Source organism: Lycorma delicatula, chromosome 5 (assembly GCF_047948215.1).
Source record: "Lycorma delicatula isolate Av1 chromosome 5, ASM4794821v1, whole genome shotgun sequence".
Taxonomy (NCBI): domain Eukaryota; kingdom Metazoa; phylum Arthropoda; class Insecta; order Hemiptera; family Fulgoridae; genus Lycorma; species Lycorma delicatula.
The window spans coordinates 38,190,196-38,214,814 of NC_134459.1; the positions used below are offsets into that span (position 1 = coordinate 38,190,196).

Here is a 24,619-nt window from a genome sequence, read left to right on the forward strand (position 1 = left end):
AATGTGTCCCCTTTTCCGGAGGAGTCGCAATTGCTGGGTTATTTTATCTTACTGTAAGTTTAACTTACAGATGGTGATACCTATTCGCGATCGCGGTTTTGGGGCGGCGATTTTCTGGAAAGAAGTAAACAGTAATTATTCTTTCCACGTAATTATTAACCTTCAGACACGCGTGTGTCTGAGAAGGGGTTGGGGGGACCGCGTGGCCGCAGTGAAGAAACCATTTGTTTTTGTGGTGGCTGTTCGCATCTGCAACAAAAGAAGCAGAACACACACACGAGAAAAAGAGAAAAAAAAAAAAAAAATTAATTTTTACTTTCCTTTCGACTGGCAGGATGAGACGGCACGACGCGTCGTTCCACATCCACGTTTCTCCCGTTTCTGAAACTAGAGAAACAGAACAAAACACACGCGAGAAAAAGAAAAAAAAAAAAAAAAAACCGCGTTTTTTCTTTTTTTTTTTTTTTAGACCGCGTTTTTGTTTTGTGCGCGACTTACCGTATTTGAAGTCTTCAAACTATATAACTCGCGAAAAAAACTATTCACTCGCGACCCCGGAAACGCGTCTGACGCACTATTCCGTTTATGGCTCATGCGATATGGAGGCCCCTAAGCCTGGTTTGTCGATTTTCGGCTACCGCACCGCACCATCACGGTGGTTCGTCCAGTACGGCGTGAGGCTGCTTCCTTACAACTGTCGGAGTTGGGTCCTCTCTGCAGATGTCCCGAAGATGACTGTGTTCGGACACAGCCGCTCTCCCGAACAGTCTGCGCGCCTGCGCCACCCCCACCTCGGACACGGATTGAAATCTCGCATCAGATCGGAGAGTGGCGTTCCTGACGAACCACGGAGCTCCAAAGATCGTCCGCAACGCGATGTTTTGGACGGCCTCGATCTTCTTTTGAAGCGAGGAGCTCAACATTGCCCCCCATGCCGGGTAAGCATATGTTAGAATCGGCAGTACGTACAGCCGAAAAATGAGAAGCTTAGTTGCCAGTGGGTATGGGCTGGCACTGTTCAGCACTGGGTATAGTGAGGCTCTGGCGGCCTTAGCCCTCCGGGTCGCATAATTTACATGTTCGCCGAAGGTAAGCCGCCTGTCCAACACCACCCCCAGGTACTTAACTGTTTTCTCAAAAGGGATTTTCTCCCCTGAGATTTCCAGCTCTCTGGTCGGTTTTCGTGTCTTGCATGTGAACATCACGGCCACCGATTTTTCACCGTTGACCCTGATTCTCCACATGTCGAGCCACGGTTCCACTAAGTCCAGCTGCCTTTGGAGCCTCCAGACCGCGTAATCCACATTTGCGGATTCGTAGAAATATGCCGTGTCGTCTGCGTAAAGGGCCGTTTTGACCCCTTCCGACAGCGGCATATCGTTCACGTACAAAGTGTACAAGAACGGGGAAAGTACTGCTCCTTGGGGAACCCCAGCGGCTATTTCTCTGGTGGAGGAAATCGTTTCCCCTACGCGCACGACAAATTGTCGGTCTAGCAGATATGACCGCATCAGTCTGACATAGCGGTAGGGGATCGCCGATCGCGCTAGCTTATAAAGCAGCCCGCTATGCCAAACTTTGTCAAAGGCCTTGGCCACATCCAGAAAAACGGCTGCAGTCACCCGTTTCCTGTTCAGGCCTCCTACAAGGTCGTCTATTATTTTTACCAGTTGGAGGGTGGTTGAGTGACCCTCCCTGAACCCAAATTGCTCGGGCCGCACTTCTCCCTCCATGTATCGCCTCAGTTTTTCAAGAAAAATCCTCTCGAACAACTTAGACAATACCGGTAACTGGGAGATTGGCCTATAATTCCGTGGGAAAAGTAAACTTTTCCCCGGTTTGGGTAAACATACGACTTTGGCCGTTTTCCAACAATTCGGGAAATATCCAACGTACAAAATGGACGTGAATATCACCGAAATTGCTGTAATCACGGAGGCCGGTATGTTCCGGAATGCACGGGCGCTGATCCCGTCGACACCCGGGGCCTTGTCGGGGCTTGTGGCCTTAATGGCTGCGGAAACTTCCGCTTCAGTGACTTGGTCAATCTCTAGAGGGGCATCCTCCACCTGTGAGAAATAATCTACAAGAAAGGATTCCACCTCGGTTGTGTGCTCGTCGTTCGGGGAGGGAGGGGGGTTTGGAGTGAACTGCTCCTCCAAGGTATCGGCGAATACCTCGGTCCTCTCCGCCTCCGAGTATGCAAGAAAACCTCGCTGCCCCACAACCGGATGGCGAGGCTTCTTCCCTTCTCGCAGTCTCCTGTTCAACCTGAACACCGAGGAGATGTCGTCAGAGACCGAGGCGAGGTATTCGTTCCACGAATCCTCTCGATGGCTTGTCAGCAGTTGTTTTACCCTGTCCGTTTGATTATAAAAGGCCCGCTTATCAGCGGGGGACAGGGTGATTCGATATCTCCTCCTCAGTCGTCGTTTCTCCGTTATGGCTTCGGAGATATGAGGAGGGAGGTCGTTTCGAACAACTGCTCGAGTTTTGGCCGATGAGCTGCCTGCCAGGGCCTCAGTCATTGACGACGTGACGCGCCCGACAGTGTCGTCGATTTCCTCCGGGGTGTTCAGGAGCTCAGGATTTACCGGCCTGTACTCCCGCTGGAGGGTCTCGTACAACCTTTTCCAGTTGACTGACCTTCGGGGTATAGGCGGGGGATCTCGGCCACCCCCTGCCTGACCTAGTTCCAACAGGACAGGGGAATGGTCCGAGCTGAGGTCTTCTATCGTTTCAATCATGAATGGGAGGGTACCCCCCTTCATGACTGCGATATCCAGCACGTCAGGCCTAGATCTGCCTGAGCGATGCACGAACGTGGGCACCTCAGGGCCTACGACGACCAAGCGGCGGGCTCTCGCCCTTTCGTACAGCAATCTGCCATTCGGATTTGTCAGAATGCTGTTCCATGACACGTGTTTGGCATTGAGGTCGCCCATGAGTATCATGGGCCCATCCCAATTTTCCAGCACGGCATCCAGATCTGCGCCGGTTACCGCGTCGTTCGGCTTGCTATAAGCCGAAACCAGCCGATACACCGTGCCCAGATGCTCCACATGCACACACGTTTGCTCCATCACGTTTGTATGAAGAATAACGCGCGTATGCATGTGGCGTCTGTGGACTAAAACCGCAGTTCCACCAGAGGTGCGAGATCCGGGTCGAACTGGCCTATCCGTCCTATATGTAAAATAGTTCCGAAGGGTCAGTTGCTTGGTTGGGTTCAACCACGTCTCAGACAACAGTATCACGTCTATCAGTAGATCCTCGGCCAGACGGCATAGTTCCTCCGTCCGGCCTACTACTGAGTTGGCGTTCCACTGCAAGAGTCTGAGGGTGGGCCTAACCATACCTGGACAGTACAGCCGTGAGGCACTCTATTAAGGACTGAATACAGTCCTTGAGAGATTTTGCCTGGAGCAGGCGTGGCAAAACCATCATGATATGTGGCAGGATATCCTTCACTGTCATCTGCGACAGGAAGTCCATGCCAGTGGTCTCCAACGGGGTAGCCGGTTTCGGATTGCCGCTGGAGGTGCCTTTTGGCGCGGCCGCCCTTTTGGTGGGGCGCGGGGTCACAGGGGCCGCGGTGTTTTTAACAGCCTGCTTGTCCTTCCCAGCCGGAGCAGGCTTTGCCTTTCCCGTCGAGGAAGGCTTGGCCTTGTTCGCCGGGGCCGGCTTTGTCGCCGCCTTTTGTTTCACCACCTTCTTGGTGGTCGCCGCCGGTTTTGGCTTGGCGGGTGTTGGGGAGGGTACCTCCCCTTTTTTCACTACCGCCTTGGCCACAGGTGCCGGCACCTCCGGTTTGGGGGCTGATTTTCCCCCACCGGCAACACGGGCCCAGCTGCGGCCGTCAACAGTCGCGGGCTTTTTAATGCCCTTGACCTTATTGACTTGCTCCTTATAATAGGGGCAACCCCGGTAATTAGCCGGATGAGGCCCCTTGCAGTTAACGCATGAGGCTGGTTCCTCACGCGGCTTAACGCATGTGGCAGTGTCGTGGTCCCCACCACACTTGACACATTGCTGGGCCCTCTGGCAGTAATTGGACGAGTGTCCAAATTTCTGGCATCTGTGGCACTGGGGTGGCCCCCCTCGTGACACAAACGCAGTCACTGCGACCTTGCAGTAAAAAATACTGCCAAGGTCATAAATGGTCCGGGCCGAAGGGGTCCTCTTAAGGGCCACTAGGCAGGTCGGGGTTTCCCGACCGTCCCTTGTGAGGAGCTTCTTAACCGAAACCACCTCATAGCCAAGGGAGGTCAGTTCCTCCCTTACTTCCTCCGGGGCAGCCCCATAGGGGATTCCCCGCATAATCACCTTCAGCTCCCTGTCCTTCGGGAGCTGAAAGGAGTGAAAGGCGATTCCCTTCGAGTGCAGAAAACTCTGCACCGCCCGGTAATCCGCCTCGCTGCCCAGCTGCAGCCTTATCGAGAGCCCGGTGCTTTTAGCCACCAGGCGCCCCCCGATCCGCGACTTAATGTCGCGCGCTAATGCTGGCCACTCCTTCGGGCAGTCCAGCATTATTGGCGGGATTTTCTCCCGCCTGACGGTAGCAGGCTGTGATGGGGCCCCATCATCAGCCTGCGGGTTGGCGGCTGCTGCAGCCTTGCTGCAGCCCGCTACGGGCTCCGTCTCCATAGGAGGCGCGGAGTCCCGGCGTTTCTGGCGCTTCCTAGCGCCAGACCCGCTTTCCTCTCCACCGACGGACAGTTCCGGGGTGGGAGAACGGGGCGGGGCAGGCCTTACTTTTCCTCTGCATGCAGAGGACACGTTTGCGCAACCTGTTAAGCACATTCATGTAAAAACTGGCATTCACAGTCTGTCCAAGGGGTATGAACTCCCTGTGAACCACACCACAGCGATCAAAAAAGCAGATGAGCGTGGATTTGACTTGCTCATTCTGGCTTTCTTCAGACACGGGGACATAGTGTGCCAACATGGCACATGGATCATGGCAGCATCCCCGTAGGCATCCTTAATCATTCCGAGGGTCTCCGTCCCGGTTTTCCCGAGTTTGATGCAGAATTTGATGGCGTAGTGCTGCTCAAGATTTTTATACATCTTGGATTGCGACAACACTTCTTAACAGAGGCTCACGGAAATCAACGTGATTACTCTCCGCTTGCCCGCAGGCGACTGGGAAAAATATCGGTCTCTTCGGAAGGCTCCCCACCACCATGCTCAGTTGGTCCGACCCCCCTCCACCGATCTGTTTGCGCTATAGAAATTCAGTCCTACTACTTTTTGATCCTACCCTGTATGCCATATTTGTAACAAATTTTTACAAATGATTAAAGAACAATTTTTTTTATAACTGTTTTATTTGGCTAATTCTTTGTATATTTACGTTTAATTTTTATAATTGGTTCTAATTGTAAAGCTAAAAATGTTATACTTCCAAGAATTTTTTATACTGGATTATCTGTTTAACATTAAAATTATTCACATTTGTAACAAATGAATTATGTTTCAATATTTCACTTTTTGTTTTATAAAATGTGATTATATAAGGCATTTTTTCTTACTTAAGCTATATGTTACTGTAACATATGAAAAAAAACTTGCTAATGATGTTAAATATTAGAACGTTGATTTGTATTAATATGATTAATAATTCAGTCACCAAGTCTGAAGCAAGTTAATGGGAGTTTTGGTATTTGGTATCAGTTATTTCATGGATTTGATGTAATTTATTTTACATATCTATTCTGCACTAGTCTATTAACCTCATCACACATACTACATATTTCACTTTTTGTTTTATAAAATGTGATTATATAAGGCATTTTTTCTTACTTAAGCTATATGTTACTGTAACATATGAAAAAAACTTGCTAATGATGTTAAATTTTAGAACGTTGATTTGTATTAATATGATTAATAATTCAGTCACCAAGTCTGAAGCAAGTTAATGGGAGTTTTGGTATTTGGTATCAGTTATTTCATGGATTTGATGTAATTTATTTTACATATATATTCTGCACTAGTCTATTAACCTCATCACACGTACTACATATTTCACTTTTTGTTTTATAAAATGTGATTATATAAGGCATTTTTTCTTACTTAAGCTATATGTTACTGTAACATATGAAAAAAACTTGCTAATGATGTTAAATTTTAGAACGTTGATTTGTATTAATATGATTAATAATTCAGTCACCAAGTCTGAAGCAAGTTAATGGGAGTTTTGGTATTTGGTATCAGTTATTTCATGGATTTGATGTAATTTATTTTACATATATATTCTGCACTAGTCTATTAACCTCATCACACATACTACATCATGTTTTGTTTTCTCTTTTTTTCAGTCATTTTATATTGAAGTTCACTACACATTTGCTAATACTTTTTACACCATTCACTACACATCTTTCTACAAATAATATTTTCTGCCCAAAAAAACATAGCTCATGTACTACTGCTTAATGCTAATTTCTATACAAATGTTTTTCCTCTAATTTTTAAATCATTGTTTGGCAATAACAAATTCATGTTTTATGCAGGAAATTGTTGGGTTATGACAATCTGTTGTTATTGTCTTTCTTTGCTAATATGAAGATACTTAATAATATTTTGTGATTTCTGGTGTATTATTTCTGATATATCTTTAACAAAACTTTCTTTCTTTTTACCATTTTCATTTCTAAAATTCTTATTCTAATCAAAAGATCAATATCATCAGCAAAAATCTTTAACATTTTTATCTCATTGTAATGAATTTTTAATTTCAGACTTAAGTTTTTCTTTCAGTCTATATTACTTCTCCCATTAAAAGTAATATTCTTCTCTTTTCTGTTTTGTGTGCTGTTTTCTTTACCCTTTTTTTTTGGTCTTATAGATCATAAGCAACCCTTCTTTTTCTAAATTCAAACTGATTTCTCATAAAATCTCTTACAAACTGTGCTACGCTGGATTATAATATGCTGTTCCAAGAACTGCTGATAGTACATAGATCCTCTTGTCTTCTAAAACCATCCATTATTCAACATTCTTATTTATTATTTTAATTCCTACTATATATTTCTGTTTCCTGATTTTGTTTTTACTACACACCAGAAATTTTAACATCATGCCTAAGGCTAACCATTTCATATATTTAAGTTTTCTAGTATACTGGTTTTATCAATACTTCTATACATATAAAATATATGTATGTTTATTTATCCTCACAAGGAGGTCCAATGCAACCCTTTTTTTATGACAATATTTTTGCAAACTACACAAGTATTCCTAGATATATGAAATGAAATCATGTGAAATCACTGAAGACAGTTTTGTAGTCACCCGTTATTGAAATAAATGTTTTTAAAGAAGTTGAAACATGTTTGTTTTGGAAATAGTTTTTGATGTGAACTTTAAAAAAGATTTTATTAATTAAATGTAATTGTATGATCCAACTTGCTTATGATGATAAATTTGAAGTGTTTGATTTTTGTTTAAATGATATATAATTTAGTCACCAAGTCTGAAGCAAGTTGAATTATCTTTTATTACTCGTTGCAAATTTTGTTAATTACCTAAGCAGATGTTAATTACCTCTTATCAGAATTGAAAATAATATTTCATACATTTTTTTTAATTTGTTTTAATTTTTGTTCCTTGAAATCTTTTATTAAAATCATGTGTATAAATAATAAAAAAACCTATCCCCCATAAGGGGGGTGGGGGGAATGTTTCCTTTTTTAGAAATTTCAGAAAAGTTTCTATAAAGATTCTGTACAATTCTGTGCTTTAATTTTCTACCCTTGAAAGGTTTTGTAAAAGTCATCGTGAGTGAAAATAAAAAGAAAATCCCCTCTTTACGAAAAGAGGATTCTGTTGAAATATTTCCCCCATTTTTTTATCAGGAGAAGGTGGTAGTCACTTCCTTTAAAAAAAATTTTTCTTTCTTTAAAACAAAAAATGTAACAAATTAATAAACCCATTAAAACAAAAGTCCTTTCAGTTTGATTTGTATGAAGGAAAGGTAACATGGCAGAAAATCACATCTTAGCAATTATTTACAAATGCAAATTTGATTAAATATAATAATACTAATAGCACTTTCAAAAACAAAGAAGAATTACATTTTTTGGTTCTGCAAAATGTTCTATTAAATGACCAATGTCTTTAAAAAAAATATTTAATTTTAATAATTTAAATATACAAAAATAAAATTCAATATTTTGTAAATTTCATTCTTAGGAAGTAATCAACCTCATGTACTTAATTAATCACTTATATTTAGAATGGCATCTTTTGTTTGTATGTGATTTTGCATGTGTGAATTATATAGTTATATGTGAAGATTTAATGTGTAAATTATAATTTATTTAGGATTTCTGCTGAATTATAAATATTTTATTAATTATTTATTATTTAATTAATTCAGATAAACTGGCATGAAACCCATGAATACAAAATCATATAAAAAACTTAGTAAAAGTAGATAACTAAATTATCATTCGTATGTTAAAGTATCTCTGGATAAGTTATTAATAGTAATTAATCTAGCTAATATTGAAAATGTCTTACCAGCTTGAGTTTCATTATATAGTAAAAATAGCCTAGAAATAGGTGATATTAAGAATAGGTAAGTGGGTAATATTGCCACCTCTGTGGTGCAAGTGGTGTTGTCTCAGCCTTTCATCCAGAGGTCCCGGGTTCAAATCTCAGTCAGGCATGGAATTTTCACATGCTACAAAAATTGTCAGTCATCTCTTCCTCTGAAGCAATACCTAACAGTATTAACCTCCGGGATACCCCGGTATCCCGGAGGTTAGAAAAAAGAAGTGGGTAATAATATCATTATGATAATTTACTTAGACATTTAATGACACTTTCAATGTAATATACTACAGATTAAAAGTTATATTATAAATACAAAGTAATTTCAGATTTTATTAAAAAACTTGGGCTGACAAGCCAGCCTTTGATAAAGCATAAAGATCTACTCTTCTTCTTTTTGCAATTCAAGTTTCTACTACATTACATAGACAAGAAATCAAGCTAACTTCTGTCAGAAGTTTTTACAATTGATTAATAAAAATTAAGAATTATAAAAACATGTTCATATTGGAATGCAATTAAGCTCATTTTCATGTATCACGTTTTATTAAAACAATAAAACTTTCATTATTCATTTCCAACAAGCCCCGTAGCGTTACTTGAGGGACAATTTCCTTTCCAAGGAGACAAATGTGGTACACAATCCCTTTGTTTGGAATTGTTGAATCTTTTGCTTTTGAAGATTGTAGTTAAAGAGTTGTAAGTGTTAATGAAGTACATTATGTTCAAATGTTAGATAACTTTTAAATTCCTTAACTTGCTCGTCATCTGATAAATAAGGAAACATTTGTGTAACAAATGAAAGCTACTAGCCATACTGTACAAGCTTCCAAAATAGTTGTGCAGAATTTGTTTCCAAAGTATGTAATATTCTATTATAGGAATATTATGAAGCCAGCCAGAATTGAATTAACTTATTTTTTGTTTAGTTTAAAGAAATAAATCTAATCCCTAAATTTACAAATATTTACATGAATGAACTACCAACTTTCTTACGCCCAATAATAAAATAGTGTTGTCTTATGATGTTAACCCAATTTAAACCCCTTTATGTAGAAATTTGTGTGAATTTTTGTTTGTTTTTTTTTATAGTTTTCTTTTTATAATAGGTAGTTTAGCCTTGAAGTAGACTTTGATTATTAAACTTATTTACTTTTTTTGTTCCCCAATCTGTATTTTTTTCTCTTATGTAACCAGGAAAGTCCTTTCCTTCTTTTTAACATCTGATTTAAACTGTTCCACGCTTGCATAGAGATCATCAGGTGTTGTTAAGATTTGTTCTTGTTTTACCAGTTTGGTGACTGAAGTCTAATGAGCAAATTTGTTTATTCAAATTGACAGTATAACTCTTATTTTGGGGAAAATTGTATTTAATGTACTCTCCTGCATTCCAGTAGAAGCAGTTTTAGAGTATGAAAGTTGCAAATTTACTGATTGAACAATGTTGTCATGTTTATGTAGCAGTCTATATTCATTCATATTCTTAACTTAATTAAATCATTTTTTCTGTTAAATTTCATTTTATTAACTTAAATTTTTAAAAGAAAAGGTATGTAGGAATAAATTCCAGATAGTAAGAAGGTTTAAAAAATATACTTATTTGTTTTGCCTATAACTCACTAAGGAATGGCATGAACAGGTGAAACACCATGAGTTGATGTTCCATGCATCTAACGCTTTTTTCATTACTTCTCTCTAACTTTGCATTACTGTTAGATAAATTCTTTCTTGTCTGTTGATTTTGTAGACCATAATCCCGCTGAACAATGTAATTTGAAGACTATCAACATGGCTTTGATGGAGTTTTTTTTCTTTTTTTATGAAAGTGATGATATTTTTACACCTCTGTTTTGGTTTAATTGTCATAACTATATACCTGTATCACATCACCTGGTGACATTTTTAAGAAAGTTTCTGTCATTTCAGTGATCAAAGAAATTCTCAACAGATGTTTTTAGTCCCTTAGGTAGGTAACAATGACGTTATTTTTGCCATAACACAATTCATGTTCAATACTTTCTGTCAAAATCAAGTGACACAAGGTTTTACTAATTCCCACTTAAAAAATTTGACAGACAAGTCATGAGGAAATTTTCCCCTGATAATAGCACACATTTTTTTCAGCCTTCATCGTGTGATCATTTATGACTATCTAAATATTGTTTTTGCTTATTCTGTCTAATTTGAAACTTTTCAACCATTTTGATATATAATTCTTACATTTCTTTCCATAAACTTATTGCAACATTCTAAAAGTCTCATTGCAAGTGTAGACTTTTATTAAAATCTACACTTTTATTAGTTTACACTAATAAAAATAAAAATATACATATACTTGCGTATACTTAAATAATCAAAATACATGCTTTGTAATAAGAAAGACAGATGATTACTAGCAACAAGCATATAAAATTAAATTGTATTTGCTCAGCTAATGACAAAATAGTTGTTATATGAACAGGTTAAGAACATTAACAGTTAGGAGTTTATATTTCAGCTGAACCCTAGAAAGTCTGACTTGCTTGATCCACCAGTATGGGAGATAATATTTTAAATATTTCTTATTTTAAACTCAAATTAATAGCTCATTGCACAGTATTTTAGGTAACAGTTCTTAGATTTATTATGTGTAGGTTAGCTTTTTTATTAGTTTAGTATATAAGGGAGAAGAACATATTCAGTAATATATAAACACCAAAATTTGCCTTGTTGCATAGAAGTAGTAACATAGTTAACATATGTAAGTTAAAGTACATCATCAAATATTTTTAAGTTATGAAATGTCTTGTCACTCTACTGAACCCCATGGAAGAGTGTTAGCATCTCAGTCTTTTATCTTGAAGGTCCAAGGTTCAATTCCCAATTGGGGAGCATGGTATTTTTCATACGCTACAAAATTCTATTTCATGTATGCACAATTGATGAATTAATCGTCAATAAAAAAAATATATGGCCTATTACATAAAAGGAAATAGTAAATTCATTAGCAGTTTATTAATTCAATTAAAAAAAGTGTAAAAATCATGAAACGTGAAACCAGGGCTATTAAATTGGTCTTTATCATGAAACTCCAATGATACCTAATCATATTATTTTTATATAAATGTTTAGTGTAAGTAAATACATTAGCATTTTATTAATTCATTTTAAAAAAAATCTTATATGGACCACATGACTTTCTTATATGCTTATTAAATTACATATACACATTTTTTTTAAATGAAGTTTTTTAAAATAAAATTTAACTTCATTAATAACTTCTGATATTTTTTCACTTTTTTTTTATTATTGAATTATTATTTATTGTAAAACTTTTTTTGCAATCCGTGATTAATAATTATCAATAAATCAATATAATTAAATTAAAAAAAAGGGGATTAAGTCGGATTTAAACCGATATGCCAATTTCCCTTGTAAGATCGAAATATTTCATTAATTACAATTTTATTTGGCTATAACTTTGGCAATGAAAATAAATTCCACTTATTAAAAATCTCTCAATGAATGGCTTATTACTGCAGTTAAGAAAAAGTCCAAAATTCAAATTTTTGGGGGGGTTGTGTTTTTTGGACATTTTTGGTCGTCGATTGCAATCAAAAAGGGAGGCGCATAACTAGATGTTACAACACTCCTAAATCCAAAATTTCAACATCCTATGGCTAATCGTTTTTGAGTTATGCTAGATACATACATACATACATACATATGTACAGACATCATACCGAAACTAGTCAAAATGGATTCAGGGATGGTCAAAATAGATATTTCCATTGAAATCTGAAAACCAAAATTTTTTGCAATCTCAATACTTCTTTTACTTTGTACAAGGAAGTAAAAGAAAGAAAATGTAAAAATCATGAAAAGTGAAACCAAAAGTATTAAACTGGTCTTTAATATGAGACTCTGAAGACACATAATTTAGTTATAATTAGATTGGATATATCCAGGTAATATTTATTTATGTATGAAATTGATTATTATTGTTTACAGTATTATGAAAATTCATTTCTTAAGTTAGAAATGTAACTAATATTTTATAATCATCAAGTATATATGATCTGCTGTTCATATCTAGTATACATTATTTCATGTAAATTTCTAAGTCATAGTGTTTGATTTTTGTGCTAGTAACTTTTCTTTTTTTTAGGTTTGGACATTGTCACTTCCTGTAGTAGTGATAGTTCATGGTAACCAAGAACCTCATGCATGGGCTACTGTTACATGGGATAATGCCTTTGCTGAACCTGGTAGAGCTCCATTTTCTGTACCTGAAAAAGTAACATGGGCTCAGGTTACTGAAGCTCTTAACATGAAATTCACTGCTGCTACTGGGCGTTCTCTTACTGAAGACAATCTTAGATTTCTTGCAGAAAAAGCATTCAGGTATTTTTTTATTCTGTTTTAAGATAATTATTAGAGAAATTAATAGAGAGAAATTAAGATTTACATATAATATATTAATGAAGTAGTAGGAGTACCTTATTTCACTAGGTTGTTAGGATGAATTACCTTAACTCATGGAATTAGTAAATTTTACCTTCCACAATTATTTATAAGATCAAATGCGTAAAAAAAATTTGATGAATTTATTATAGAGGGATAAATATTTTATGTTGCATTGAAATAAATGGAATTCATATTTATTGTGGTCTATGATTGACTTCTCACACAAAATTTTATTAAAACTGGTACTGCAAAACTGCTACCTGAATAATAATTATACTGATAAGACAAAAAAAATTTTTTAATGTTTCTCTAAATGTGATACAATTTCTAGAATTGTGTTTTTGCGTACATTACAGATCTGTAAATACAATTTTTCTATCACCCTTAGTTTTAAATAAATTACAGTTAAAAAAAAAATTAAGGGAAACTATAGTTAAAATCTGTAAAATTTTTAATTTTGCATAGCAAAAAAAACCCAACTTCACCCATGAACAAAATAAAATCTTTGTTTCCTTTGTTTATTTGTTGTTTTTATTATGAAGGTTCGTCCACAAATTGAAAACAGTTTTTGTTTTATAACAAATTTTTTTTATGTACATTATCTTTAATAATCCCATCATAATCTACATAAATTAAGCTACTTTACTACAGAATCACCTCCTAAGTTCAAACATTTGTCAAATCATGACACTGTTTTTTAAGTAGTATTTCCAAGAAGCTTACCGCCAGTCCAATAAGCCACTTACGAACAGCTAGCTGACTTCCGTTATCACTTTCGTAGCGGTTTCCGTAAGAAACTCATTCAATTTTGTAAATAGGTGTAAATCACTTCGAGCAAGATCTGGATTTTACAGCGAATGATCAAAAACATCCTGTACGAAACTTTTGAGAACTTCAAAAGGTTTTTTTTGTGGCATTAGGACGTACTCGTCATGAACAAATGTTCTTCATGCCATAAATAAACTCCACCATTTTCTTACATTTCCTTCATTCAGTACATTGTAACCGTATACAGCAGTAATTTGATGATGAATTTCCACGGGATGAAATTTCATCACATTTTGCCACTCCAGTCTCAAGTTATATTTGGCCATGTACGTTGTGTTCATGTGAACTTGTACTAGCTTGCGACATCGAACATCTCGATTCCCTCCCAAGGGGAGAAGATCCCGAATCGTAGCGTGTCTGGTCGCTACACCACCCCTTCCGTTCCTAGCCAGTAGTGGCTTTAACGGAGGACATCTTCTCGCCCTCAAACTGATTGCACACCACAGCGTTCAGTTCAGGCCCCTCAGAGATGCAACCGATACAGATGCCCCGAGGGACATCTGCATCGGTAAATTCACCCTGAGATAGTTTTTGGGTTTGCGACATGGAACAGAGAAGTGCAATAAAATTTTTTGTTTGACTTCAAAAATCTTTCATTGAAACTTATTTTATTATACAGCAAGCATCCAATGATGAAGCCGCATCTCGTACTACAATATATATGTGGCAGAAGCAGTTTAAAGATGTTAGAGATGCTTCATTCATTGTCATTGGATGACAATGAACGAAGCGAGAGGCCATCAACAGCTGTTCACGATGTAAACGTTGTGAAAGTGCATGTGCTCCTGCTCAAACAACCTCATCTTACCCCTTGAGCCATAGCAGAAGAGTTAAATATTAGTTAAGATTCAGTATGTACAGTTCTAACAGAAAAAATGAACTATCAAAAAGTGTGCTCTCATTTTGATCCACACTTCTTGACCAAAGAACAAAAAAAGGTGTGTCTTTCTTGCACTCAAGACTTGTTGAAACTGCCAATAGCTACCTGAATTTTTTACAAACAATTGGAATTGGAGCTGAAAGCTGATGCTTCATGTATGATCCGCAAACAAAGCACCAATCCGCTGCTTGGTTGAGTCCTGGAACACAAAGACTGGCAAAAAAGTCAGGCATCAAAAATCAAGAGTGAAAGTGATGTTGATTGCATTCTTCAACTCAAAGGTCCTGATTCATCATGAATTTGCCCCAGCTGGTCAAACCATGAACTCTACATTCTATTTGGAAGTAATGAAATGCCTGATGCGATGTCAATTTCGGCTCCAGGATTCAGAAAGTTGATGGACTTCCTTGCACGACAATGCCCCGGTACACATGGCAATAGTTTTAATACATTGTTATGTCGCAAATTAATCACCGTCTTATCCCACCCGACTTGGCTCCAGCAGACTATTTTTTGTTTCTGAAGTCAAGTTGAAGATGAAAGGCTGCTTTTTCAACAACATTCTGGCCATCTAAAGGGCTTGCACCAAGCACTTGAAGATGATCCCACAAAGTGATTTCTCCAGACCGTTTGACAGGCTCTACTGGCACTGCAATATGTGTGTAACTAGAGAAGGGTTCTATGTAGAGGGCTGAGGTGAGTAAATTCGTTTATCTTTAAATCTTTATTTTTATTTAATTTAGTTTGGAAAATTTTTGGACATATTGTGTAGCATTAGAAATCCCACACTTTTTGAAGGATTTGATCACTGTTTCCACTTCCACTTTGTCACGTGATTTGATCACGAAATCACACAACATCAAGTGACACAGCCTGCATAGCTCCACCTTTCATATACGACTATTCGCTACTCATCATCCAGTTATTCCATTGATCACACACGTGATGTTTGAGTGGTTTATTCAGAGAGACGTCTAAAGGTTGTAGCATCAAAGTTAAACTACCCAGTAAAACAGCAATCTTAGTATTGTTCCATGCTAAGCGATTTTTAGTGTTCTCAGTTGTGTGACTGCGAAACATATCCCACACAACAAACTGTGTTGATTTCATAGAGCATCTGACCAGATGCTCTATGAACCTTTGCCACACATTTTCCATCCACAATTTTGCACCATTCTCATCCATCCAACCCTTTTCATGAAAATACCTAGCAGGAATTTTATTTTAGTAGTTTTCCTCTTGAAAATGACAATGTTTACCTTTGTTCCATCTGCCATGCATGTTAATACTACTGTAAACCTGGTCTTTTCATTGCCTGTACTTCTTACTTTAACAGTTTTTACACTTTTTTTCCCACAGTTTCATTGTTTATCATGTCGAAGTTAATCGGTGTTTCATCCATATTTCCAATATTAGGTAATGGAAAGTTGTATTTCTGCCTCATACCAATGACAAACTTGTGAAAACTCGTGACTTTATGGTCAAGATCTTGTGGTAATTTCTCCCCAATTTTTGTGTTCTGTCATATTACCAGATTTTTTTCTGTTCATGAAACAATTGCATCAACCTACAGTTGCTTTAAATTCTTTGCCTTGTTCTGGATTGGCCCATAGCCACTTCAATAGATAAGCCCAAATCATATTTCTTTTAACAATTCTGCCTCTGTTCTTGTACCCATTCTGCAACGTTATTTTCTAAATCCTTTCCTCAGAAAATTTTTTCATTGCATTTTTTTAATAGCACCTTCATTCTTTTTCCAATCTCTTACCATCTTCTCTGTTATATCAAAAGCCCTTGCTGCAGCACAGTTCGATTCTTTTGCGTGTTTTATGACTCTAACTTAAAGCTTGCTTCATATTTTCTTTTCTTCATTGGTTCCGTGTGTAGGCCCACTCTTTACAAATTTTACGCTGATTACGCTTGTAGTACAAATTGTTTGAACACACAACATAACCTGCAACAAAATTACAATGTAACAATGCTAAAGGAGGCTTTTACTATATGCGTGCAACCATTGACTGTGACTGATCTTGAAAATTATTATAACTTACAGAAAATTCTATCATTATTTAATTACACTATGTAATAATGCATTACATTGTAATAGTAAAACAATACTAAAACAAAATAAATATTATAAGTTAGGTTTATTGAGCTACTGAGGAGAAAATGGACAAAAGGTAATTATTTACTAGTACAGAGTAGGGTATGTCCACAAAATAGAATAGCCCATTTGACGCTTTTGTGAGTAGTCAAGGTCATTACCTGAATCAGCGTGAATAGGACGTAATTCTGTATATGCTATACAGTATTATTTTCCAGATGATTGCCGATCTAAACTAAATTCATAGGCCATTAATAGTTTCGGGGTTGTCTTATAGAACAGATATATGCTAAAACTATAAAACTTTGATGAGAATTTATACCTTGTCTTATCTGAAGGTCATCTAATCTGCAGAAATATACAGTAATTAATCTCATTTTTCATTAAATGAAAGTCACGTTGGCAAGGAGTTCCAGGCCTCTATAACATCATTAAGGTTTATTGTGTTCTTGAAAATGATGTTGATTAAAAATAATTAGCAAATTATTTTAATGCTATTGTGCTATACGATGCTATCTTCATCCACTCCGAGGTGAGCGCCTTAGGCTGAATTTGAATTATGGCGTATTTGTTGGTACTCTGAATTGGCTTCTTGTGCCTCCCGCTCCTGTTGAAAGAGAGAAGTGGCAATGGCCTCTTGCATTCGGAGTGTAACCACTCCACTCCCCTCTCTTCTTGGCCACGTTCACTCGGGTGTAGTCTGTCTTTCTCCTGCACCATTGTATTTTCTTCTTCCATCGGTTCTTTTGATAACAAGTTCTGGTGGTTCATTCTCCCAGCAAGCATATTTTGTTTTCTGTCCGGTGGCCTGCCTTAGCCATGTCAAAGCTTTGTTTTCCATTCTGAGGATGAAATTTCAGTCTTTCAGATATGGTCGAAGCATTTAATTGCCCACACCAGGGCAAGGCATTCAAGCTCATTGGAATGATATTGCTTCTCTGTCTCATGAGAACTTCATGCCGAGATATGAGATGACTCTTTGCTTCCTGTTTTTGGCTTGCTGGTAAAGTATGGCTCCAAGTCCTTGCTGGCTGGTGTCAGTCTGCAAGACTGTAGGAATCCCTGGATCCGGTTGAGATAACTTTAATGGTCAGCTGAATGCCTACTGAACAGCTTCTAAGGCTTGTTGTGCAGTGCATGTCCATTTCCAGTGTTTCCCCTGCAGCAGGTCAGTCAGCGGTACAGAAAGCTTCAAGAATCTTGGGATATATTTTCATAGCCAGTTGCAGGTGCCAAAGAATTTCTGCAGGTCTTTTCTTGACTCGGGAGTCTTATGTTCAGTGATGGCCTGTACGTGTTGCTGCTGCAGAATATTACCCGTGGGTGTGATTTCATGGTCCAAAAATGACACCATGTCACAGCCAAACTGGCATTTCTCCAAAGAGCGTGTCAAGTGGTGATTTTATATTCATTCCAGCACCAAGTCTAAGTGGTATAAGTGTTCTCCCCAGCTACTGCTGTAAATAATGATGTCATCCAGGTATGCATTAACATGTTAACAGAAGATTGCAAAAGTGAAAATGACATAAAAACAAGAATAACTGTAGCTAATGAATTACGTTTTGGAAAGAATCATTTATGTAGTAAAATCGAAGTGAAGTTGCATCTTTATTAACTGTTATGTTTGTCATGACTTCTGGAACAGATGTGATTCGTCTTACACTAGAAAAAAAGACGCATTTGAAATGTGGTCATGGAGTAGGTAAAGTGAACAGACATGATGAAAAATGAAGAAGTAATAAAAGGAGAGTGAAGAAGAATAGAAATGTAATTGGAATAACTTATAAGTGGAAAACTAATTGGTATTAGAAGATATGTGAGGAGAAGAAGAGAAGAATTATTGATTAAAATAGTGCTAGAAGAATCAATAGAAGGACAAAAAAGAGATACCAGAAAAAAGTAAAAATTGTAACATATCTAAAAGGTAATGAAAACTCGCTAACAGAATCTTAAAAGTTTAACTAGTGATACAGATGAATGGAGGTGGACATAAAGGAAGGAATTTGCTTAAAAACAGATTATTATATGATTGTGATTTTTAAAATTATTGTGATAATCTTAGTATTTTTGTTAAAACATGATGTCTTACATTTTTCTCATATAGAAGTATTATTTATTAGCTTATTTTTATTTCATGCTTTCTTTGTTTTTCTAACATGCAATTAATAATATTAATTTGTTTACAAATAAATAAGTAAATAACATCACAAATTAATAACATCTTTTTGAATTTTTACAGGACCACTTGTCTTGGAAACGACTATAATTCATTAATGCTTAGTTGGACACAGTTTTGTAAAGAGCCCTTACCAGAAAGAAGTTTCACATTTTGGGAGTGGTTTTATGCGGTTATGAAGTTAACAAGAGAACATCTGAAAAACTTCTGGGTTGATGGGTCTGTTACATTTTTAAAGATTTATAAGTAACAATTAAAATATAAGTTTGAAATATATTGAATATTGTTTAATTTAAAAAAATCACTTGAGAAAGTACTCATATGGTTTCATACTAAAATATTGCTTTAATGTCTATTTTTATTCAGTTAAGATGAAAAACAATTAGGTATTATTACGACAGACTACTTTCCAGTTTTATAACTCATGAACAAATTAAAATAAATTAAATATTACTGATCCTCAGTCTAATTGTGTATTGTAACTTATTTTGTTTATTGACCTTTTTCTCTGTTATTGCTTACTATGGAATTCCTATTACTGCATTATGCCATTTATGCAGAATTATTTGATGTCATTATCATTATAGAATATTTGTAGATAATGAATATGTTATGGTAGATGGTATGTGATAGAAGTGTACTAGCTAGCTTTTGTTTTTGCATTGTGTTTGGTGCTGATAATGGTGAAATGGTAGTGGTTTACAAACAGTGAGATTAGATATTCTACAGTTAACTTGTGAAACTGACATGTTTATTCATTATAGTTAATTATTTTACACTATGTAGGAGGTAATGTTATATATAGCCTTTTTTGATTTATAAGTTTTATAATGCCAATGTTACTGTAAATATTATAGTGTCATGGTAATTTGTGTCAACTGATGTTTTGTTCAATCACTCATCAATATGAATTTCATATTAGACTGACATTATAATAAGCATAAATTATACTGTGTAGCTTTTAGCTTGAATTTTGCGTACTACATTTTAATTATAAAATACTGTGTAATTTGTTTTTTTTCCTGTCCCTATCATGATCGTTGTTTGTTTACAGTTTGATTCATGGATTTATCCGTCGGAAGCAAGCTGAAGAAATGCTTTCGACACGTGCAAGTGGAACATTTCTTCTTCGTTTTGCTGATTCAGAGTTAGGAGGTGTGACAGTTGCATGGGTTAAAGGTAAATGTGTACTACTTTTTAATAAATAATTAATATAGTATTGTAGGTACAGATCTATTACAGCTGTTATCTCAACATTTACCAACTACTGTTATTTCTAGATTTTTTTTTTTTTTGAGAAATTAAAACTTTTAATGAAGAAGACATGATAATGATTTGATTTATGATATAGTTTATTGAAGTTATAAGAATGTTTATATTTAGGGTTGCAGCAATGTTGACAACTTTCTTATGTCTGTAGCTAATTAGGCAGAAATTTTAGCTGAACTGCTTAAATTAGTTTAATAATTTGTTGGCTAGTAAAAGAAAAATATTGTTATATATTAATTTTTTAGTTTTCACAACATGAGGATTGTCTAAAATTCCTGAACTTTTCAAATTGTGTGACAAATAATTCTACTAAGAGAATGTATAATATGATGCAACCCTGTGGCAACATTGAGTAGCTGAAAACTACAATGTAATATTTTGTAAGTCATCATGGCACACATACAATCATAGTGTTAACACATGACATGCCATCTTTATACAATTTCAGTGATTTTTATGAGCAATGAATTAAAGTGAAATTTTGTGTTAAACTGTAAAATTCCTTTATGGAAACATTTCAAATGTTTAGCAGTCAAACAGTTTATGTTTAGCCAGTCTGGTGATATTGATTAAAATACAGGCCAATGTGCATATCTACCCCTTTATTGCTATAGCCAGGAAAGTAATAATTGGCGATGACATTAGCTGGTTGAGTGACTAGCATTATTGCTATTCAGGTGTTATTGCAGTTTTGTGATGTAGAAGCATACTAAACCGTAAATATATTTGCAGCCTGTTTTGTGACTATAACATTTAAATGAGATACATAATTTTATATTCTTTGTCTTTTCACACTTAGTCTTCTTGGGCTAAATGATATGGATTTCTTCTTATTGATATACAGTATCACAAAAAAAATAAAAAGAATCAAAAAATGGTATTTTCCATGTACATTTTCTACCAGGACTAAGAGATTATCATCTTTGTACAGAAACCTAAATGGATTTCCTAACCCCTTTATCTTTCCATAAACATTAGACTGCTATTCAACAAATCTAGCTACGTGAAATTTGTTTATCATGAATCAAGTTTCTCTCTCTGAAACCATAAATAGTGAGGAATTCTGATATATACAGAGGCACCATTAGACATTTAAGAAAAGAAAACATGTCTTTGTCTAGTCAATCATCTTTCTGGCAGTTTGTGTCCATTTAGTTTAAAAGATTGTTTTTCTTATTTCTTTTGTCGTGTTATGTCACATAAATTTATCTATATATATGTTACATATATGAGGGTAAATGAAATATAAATGGGATTTTAGTGATACGGTTGGTAGGACTGAGCCTGTGCTTCTAGTATGCTTGGGTGGGAGAGTTGGCCATTCCACACTCCCAACCAGTTTGTCAGCAACATTCACGATGTCAGAGCAACAGGTGCACCCCTCCTCTGCGCAATGCATAATTATAAAATTTCTTACGCGGAAGGAGTTCAAATGATGGTAATTTTCTGGAGATTGACTGCACAGTTTGGGGACCAAATATTGTCAAGGACTGGTGTGTTTAACTGACATAAAGAGTTCAAGGAAGGACGAGAACAAGTGGAAAATCAGGAACATGATTGCCATCCTCAGACCAGCATTACAGATGAAAATATTTGCATTGTTCAAGACATTCTTGAAGATGATAGACAGGTGACAGTATCCAAAATTGCAGAACAGGTCGGAATAAGTTATGGGAGCTGTCAAGCAATCATTACAAATAACCTGCAGTTCGGTAAGATGTGTGCTAGATGGGCCCCCGGCCTTTTGATCGCAGATCAGAAGTTGAGATGTTTGGAGGTCTGTCAGAGGTTTACAGCAAGGTTTACGAAAGAAGGTGATGCATTTTTAAGTTCAATTGTCATTTGCAATGAAACGTGGGTTCACCACTACACTCCCCAGACAAAACAAGCTAGTATGGAGTGGCAGAGGAAGGGGGCAATCCCAGTGAAAGCAAAGGCTTGACATTCAGCTAGCAAAGTTCTTTCAACTGTTTTTTTGACTGGCGAAGCATTTTGCTCATTGATATTTTGCATGAGCAATGCACAATCAATGCTGGTTACTACTGTGTTGAATAAGTTGAAGGCTGCATATCGCCACAAAAGAAGAGACCAACCGATTCAAAAGGCCATTCTCCTCCATGACTACGCCAGGCCCCATAATGCAGCTCTAACGGTAAAAAAACTAGAAGAAATGCACTGGACTAAATGTGATCATCCTTCTTACAGCCTGGACCTATCGCCCTGCGATTTTCATTTGTTTGGGCTGCTTAAAGAGGCTCTAGAAAGAGTAACGATTTGAAGATGATGAGGGTGTGGAGGAGGGATTCTTGTGTAATTGGCTCCTGATATAATCAGCTTCATTCTATGATGCTTCGATAAAAAAGTTTCCTTCTCATTGGGAAAAATGTATTTCTAAAGCAGGAAACTATCTAGAAAAATAAATTATTTTTGCCTTTTATTTTTTAATAAATAAGATTTTTAAATATAAAATCCTATTTATATTTGGTTTACGCTCGTATTTATTTTTTATTACCTCTTTTCTAGTCTCAGCATATAGTAAGTTAAAAAACATATGATACAATAAATACAAATTAAAAAATCAATAATACCTATTTAATTTATTTTATAGTACTGTGATTTTTTCTTTCAGCAAATGCAGTAGTATGCATGTTGCTTCCATTTACCAGTAAGGATTTTAGTATACGATCATTAGCTGATAGATTGTCTGATTTACCTGATCTGGTCACCCTTTATCCAGACATATGCAAGATGCAGGCAATCAGTAAATATTGCACAAATGGTTAGTAACTTTTTCATGACTGTAATAATATTAAGTTTATTCAATACAGTTAGTTTTTCTGTGTTATCTGAAAAAATAATTACCCAAGCTATTATTTTAAGTATTTCTTATAGTTAATATTATATATGTAACCTGATATTTCTAGGGAGCTATAAATTCATATTGTAAAACTGGGTTTGATATCAGCATCCAATAAAAATAGTCTTAGTTTTGTCATATGGCAGCTAGTCAAACAGAAAGTTCACAGCATAAAAGGTCACATAAAGCAGGTTTTCAGAAGCAATTAGTAAATTTAAGGGAAGTTTCTACCTTGTCGAGTCAAAAAGAATAAATTTTTTTATATTAACGGAAAGTATATACCCAAAAACATCTGCAATTCTTCAAGTTGAAAACTCGTAATATTTACAAAGTTGAGTCAAAGTAATACAGACATGGTTAGAAAGTGCAGAGAGTGATCTACATTTCTAGTTTCTGTCTCCTATTGTTTAGATTTACTGCTGTAGTATTTTTTCCAAAACGTCTTTTTATTGTGAACAGAAAATATTCAAGAATGTAGTAGAGATATTACTACAGGGGTTTGAAACATACATTTTGAAGTTTTTATTTCAATCTGGTTTGAAACATTAGTAGTGAACAGGATGCTTATTAAATGTTTGTTATTTTTGTGGTAATGGAGCATTTTTAATCATGTTTGTTAATCCAAAAAGAAAAAAGAGCAAGCAGTAAATAATTATATCCAGTACAGTAAGTAATTATATCCAGGATATAAATAAAAAAGACAGTTTTATGGAAATCAACATATGAAAGAAGCAGATTTGCCTTTTAAAAGTTCTACAAAAAACTAATAAAGATCTTGAGCTCAATGTTAGTAACATGCATGAACATCAAATTATATACCATCATATTTATTTTAGTACCCCCGCACTTTTTTTCTTGGAATTGGAGAGAAAAAATAAGTGTGCAGGGCTTACTTGAAACATAGCCTTTTTAGCCAGGATAATTTATGTAAGTAAATATTTTCTTAGAAGTATCTAAATTCAATCACATAAATATAGTTACATTATGCTTTCGTTTATCAATACCGGATGCCGTTTATACAGAAAACATCCTGTTCATATTATCGATAGGAACGAAGTTACGGTATTCTTATAAATTTGATTCATTCTGTATAGGCTGCATCCGGTTCTAATGACACTACAGTTACTGTATCAGTTACCCATTGTCGTCTTATCTATTCACCATTGTCATTGTACTGTTTGTATATGTGGATGGTTATGTGCATTTTATCTGTTTAGTTTATCTTGTAAAGTTTAATACAGTGATTTATTTCAATTATGGCATTAAAATGAGTACAAAAGGACAGGGTCTATGATCTTTTACAGTAAATGAAAAACTGCACGTTATAGAAGAGGCTGAAAAAACTGGAAATCGGGCAGTAGGAAGAAAATTTGACATAGATGAAAACTGCATTCGAGACTGGCGTAAGAAGGAACAACTTCTGGTGAAAGACACTGGTAATAAAAGGGATTTTTGTGGCTTAAAACCAAAATACACAGACATAAAAAAAAATTGTATGAC

General features: G+C 36.1%; 1 protein-coding gene across 3 annotated transcripts in view; it reads left to right on the top strand.

Annotated features, from left to right (window-relative positions):
* Stat92E (Signal transducer and transcription activator Stat92E) overlaps positions 1 to 24,619 on the top strand; it is a 111,554-nt gene that overhangs the window by 41,348 nt on the left and 45,587 nt on the right. For all 3 annotated transcript variants that reach the window (XM_075365904.1, XM_075365903.1, XM_075365905.1), the window contains exons 12-15: positions 12,707 to 12,942; positions 19,057 to 19,212; positions 20,048 to 20,172; positions 22,892 to 23,041. In XM_075365904.1, the coding sequence (XP_075222019.1) occupies positions 12,707 to 12,942; positions 19,057 to 19,212; positions 20,048 to 20,172; positions 22,892 to 23,041 (667 nt within the window). The remainder of the gene's footprint in view (positions 1 to 12,706; positions 12,943 to 19,056; positions 19,213 to 20,047; positions 20,173 to 22,891; positions 23,042 to 24,619) is intronic.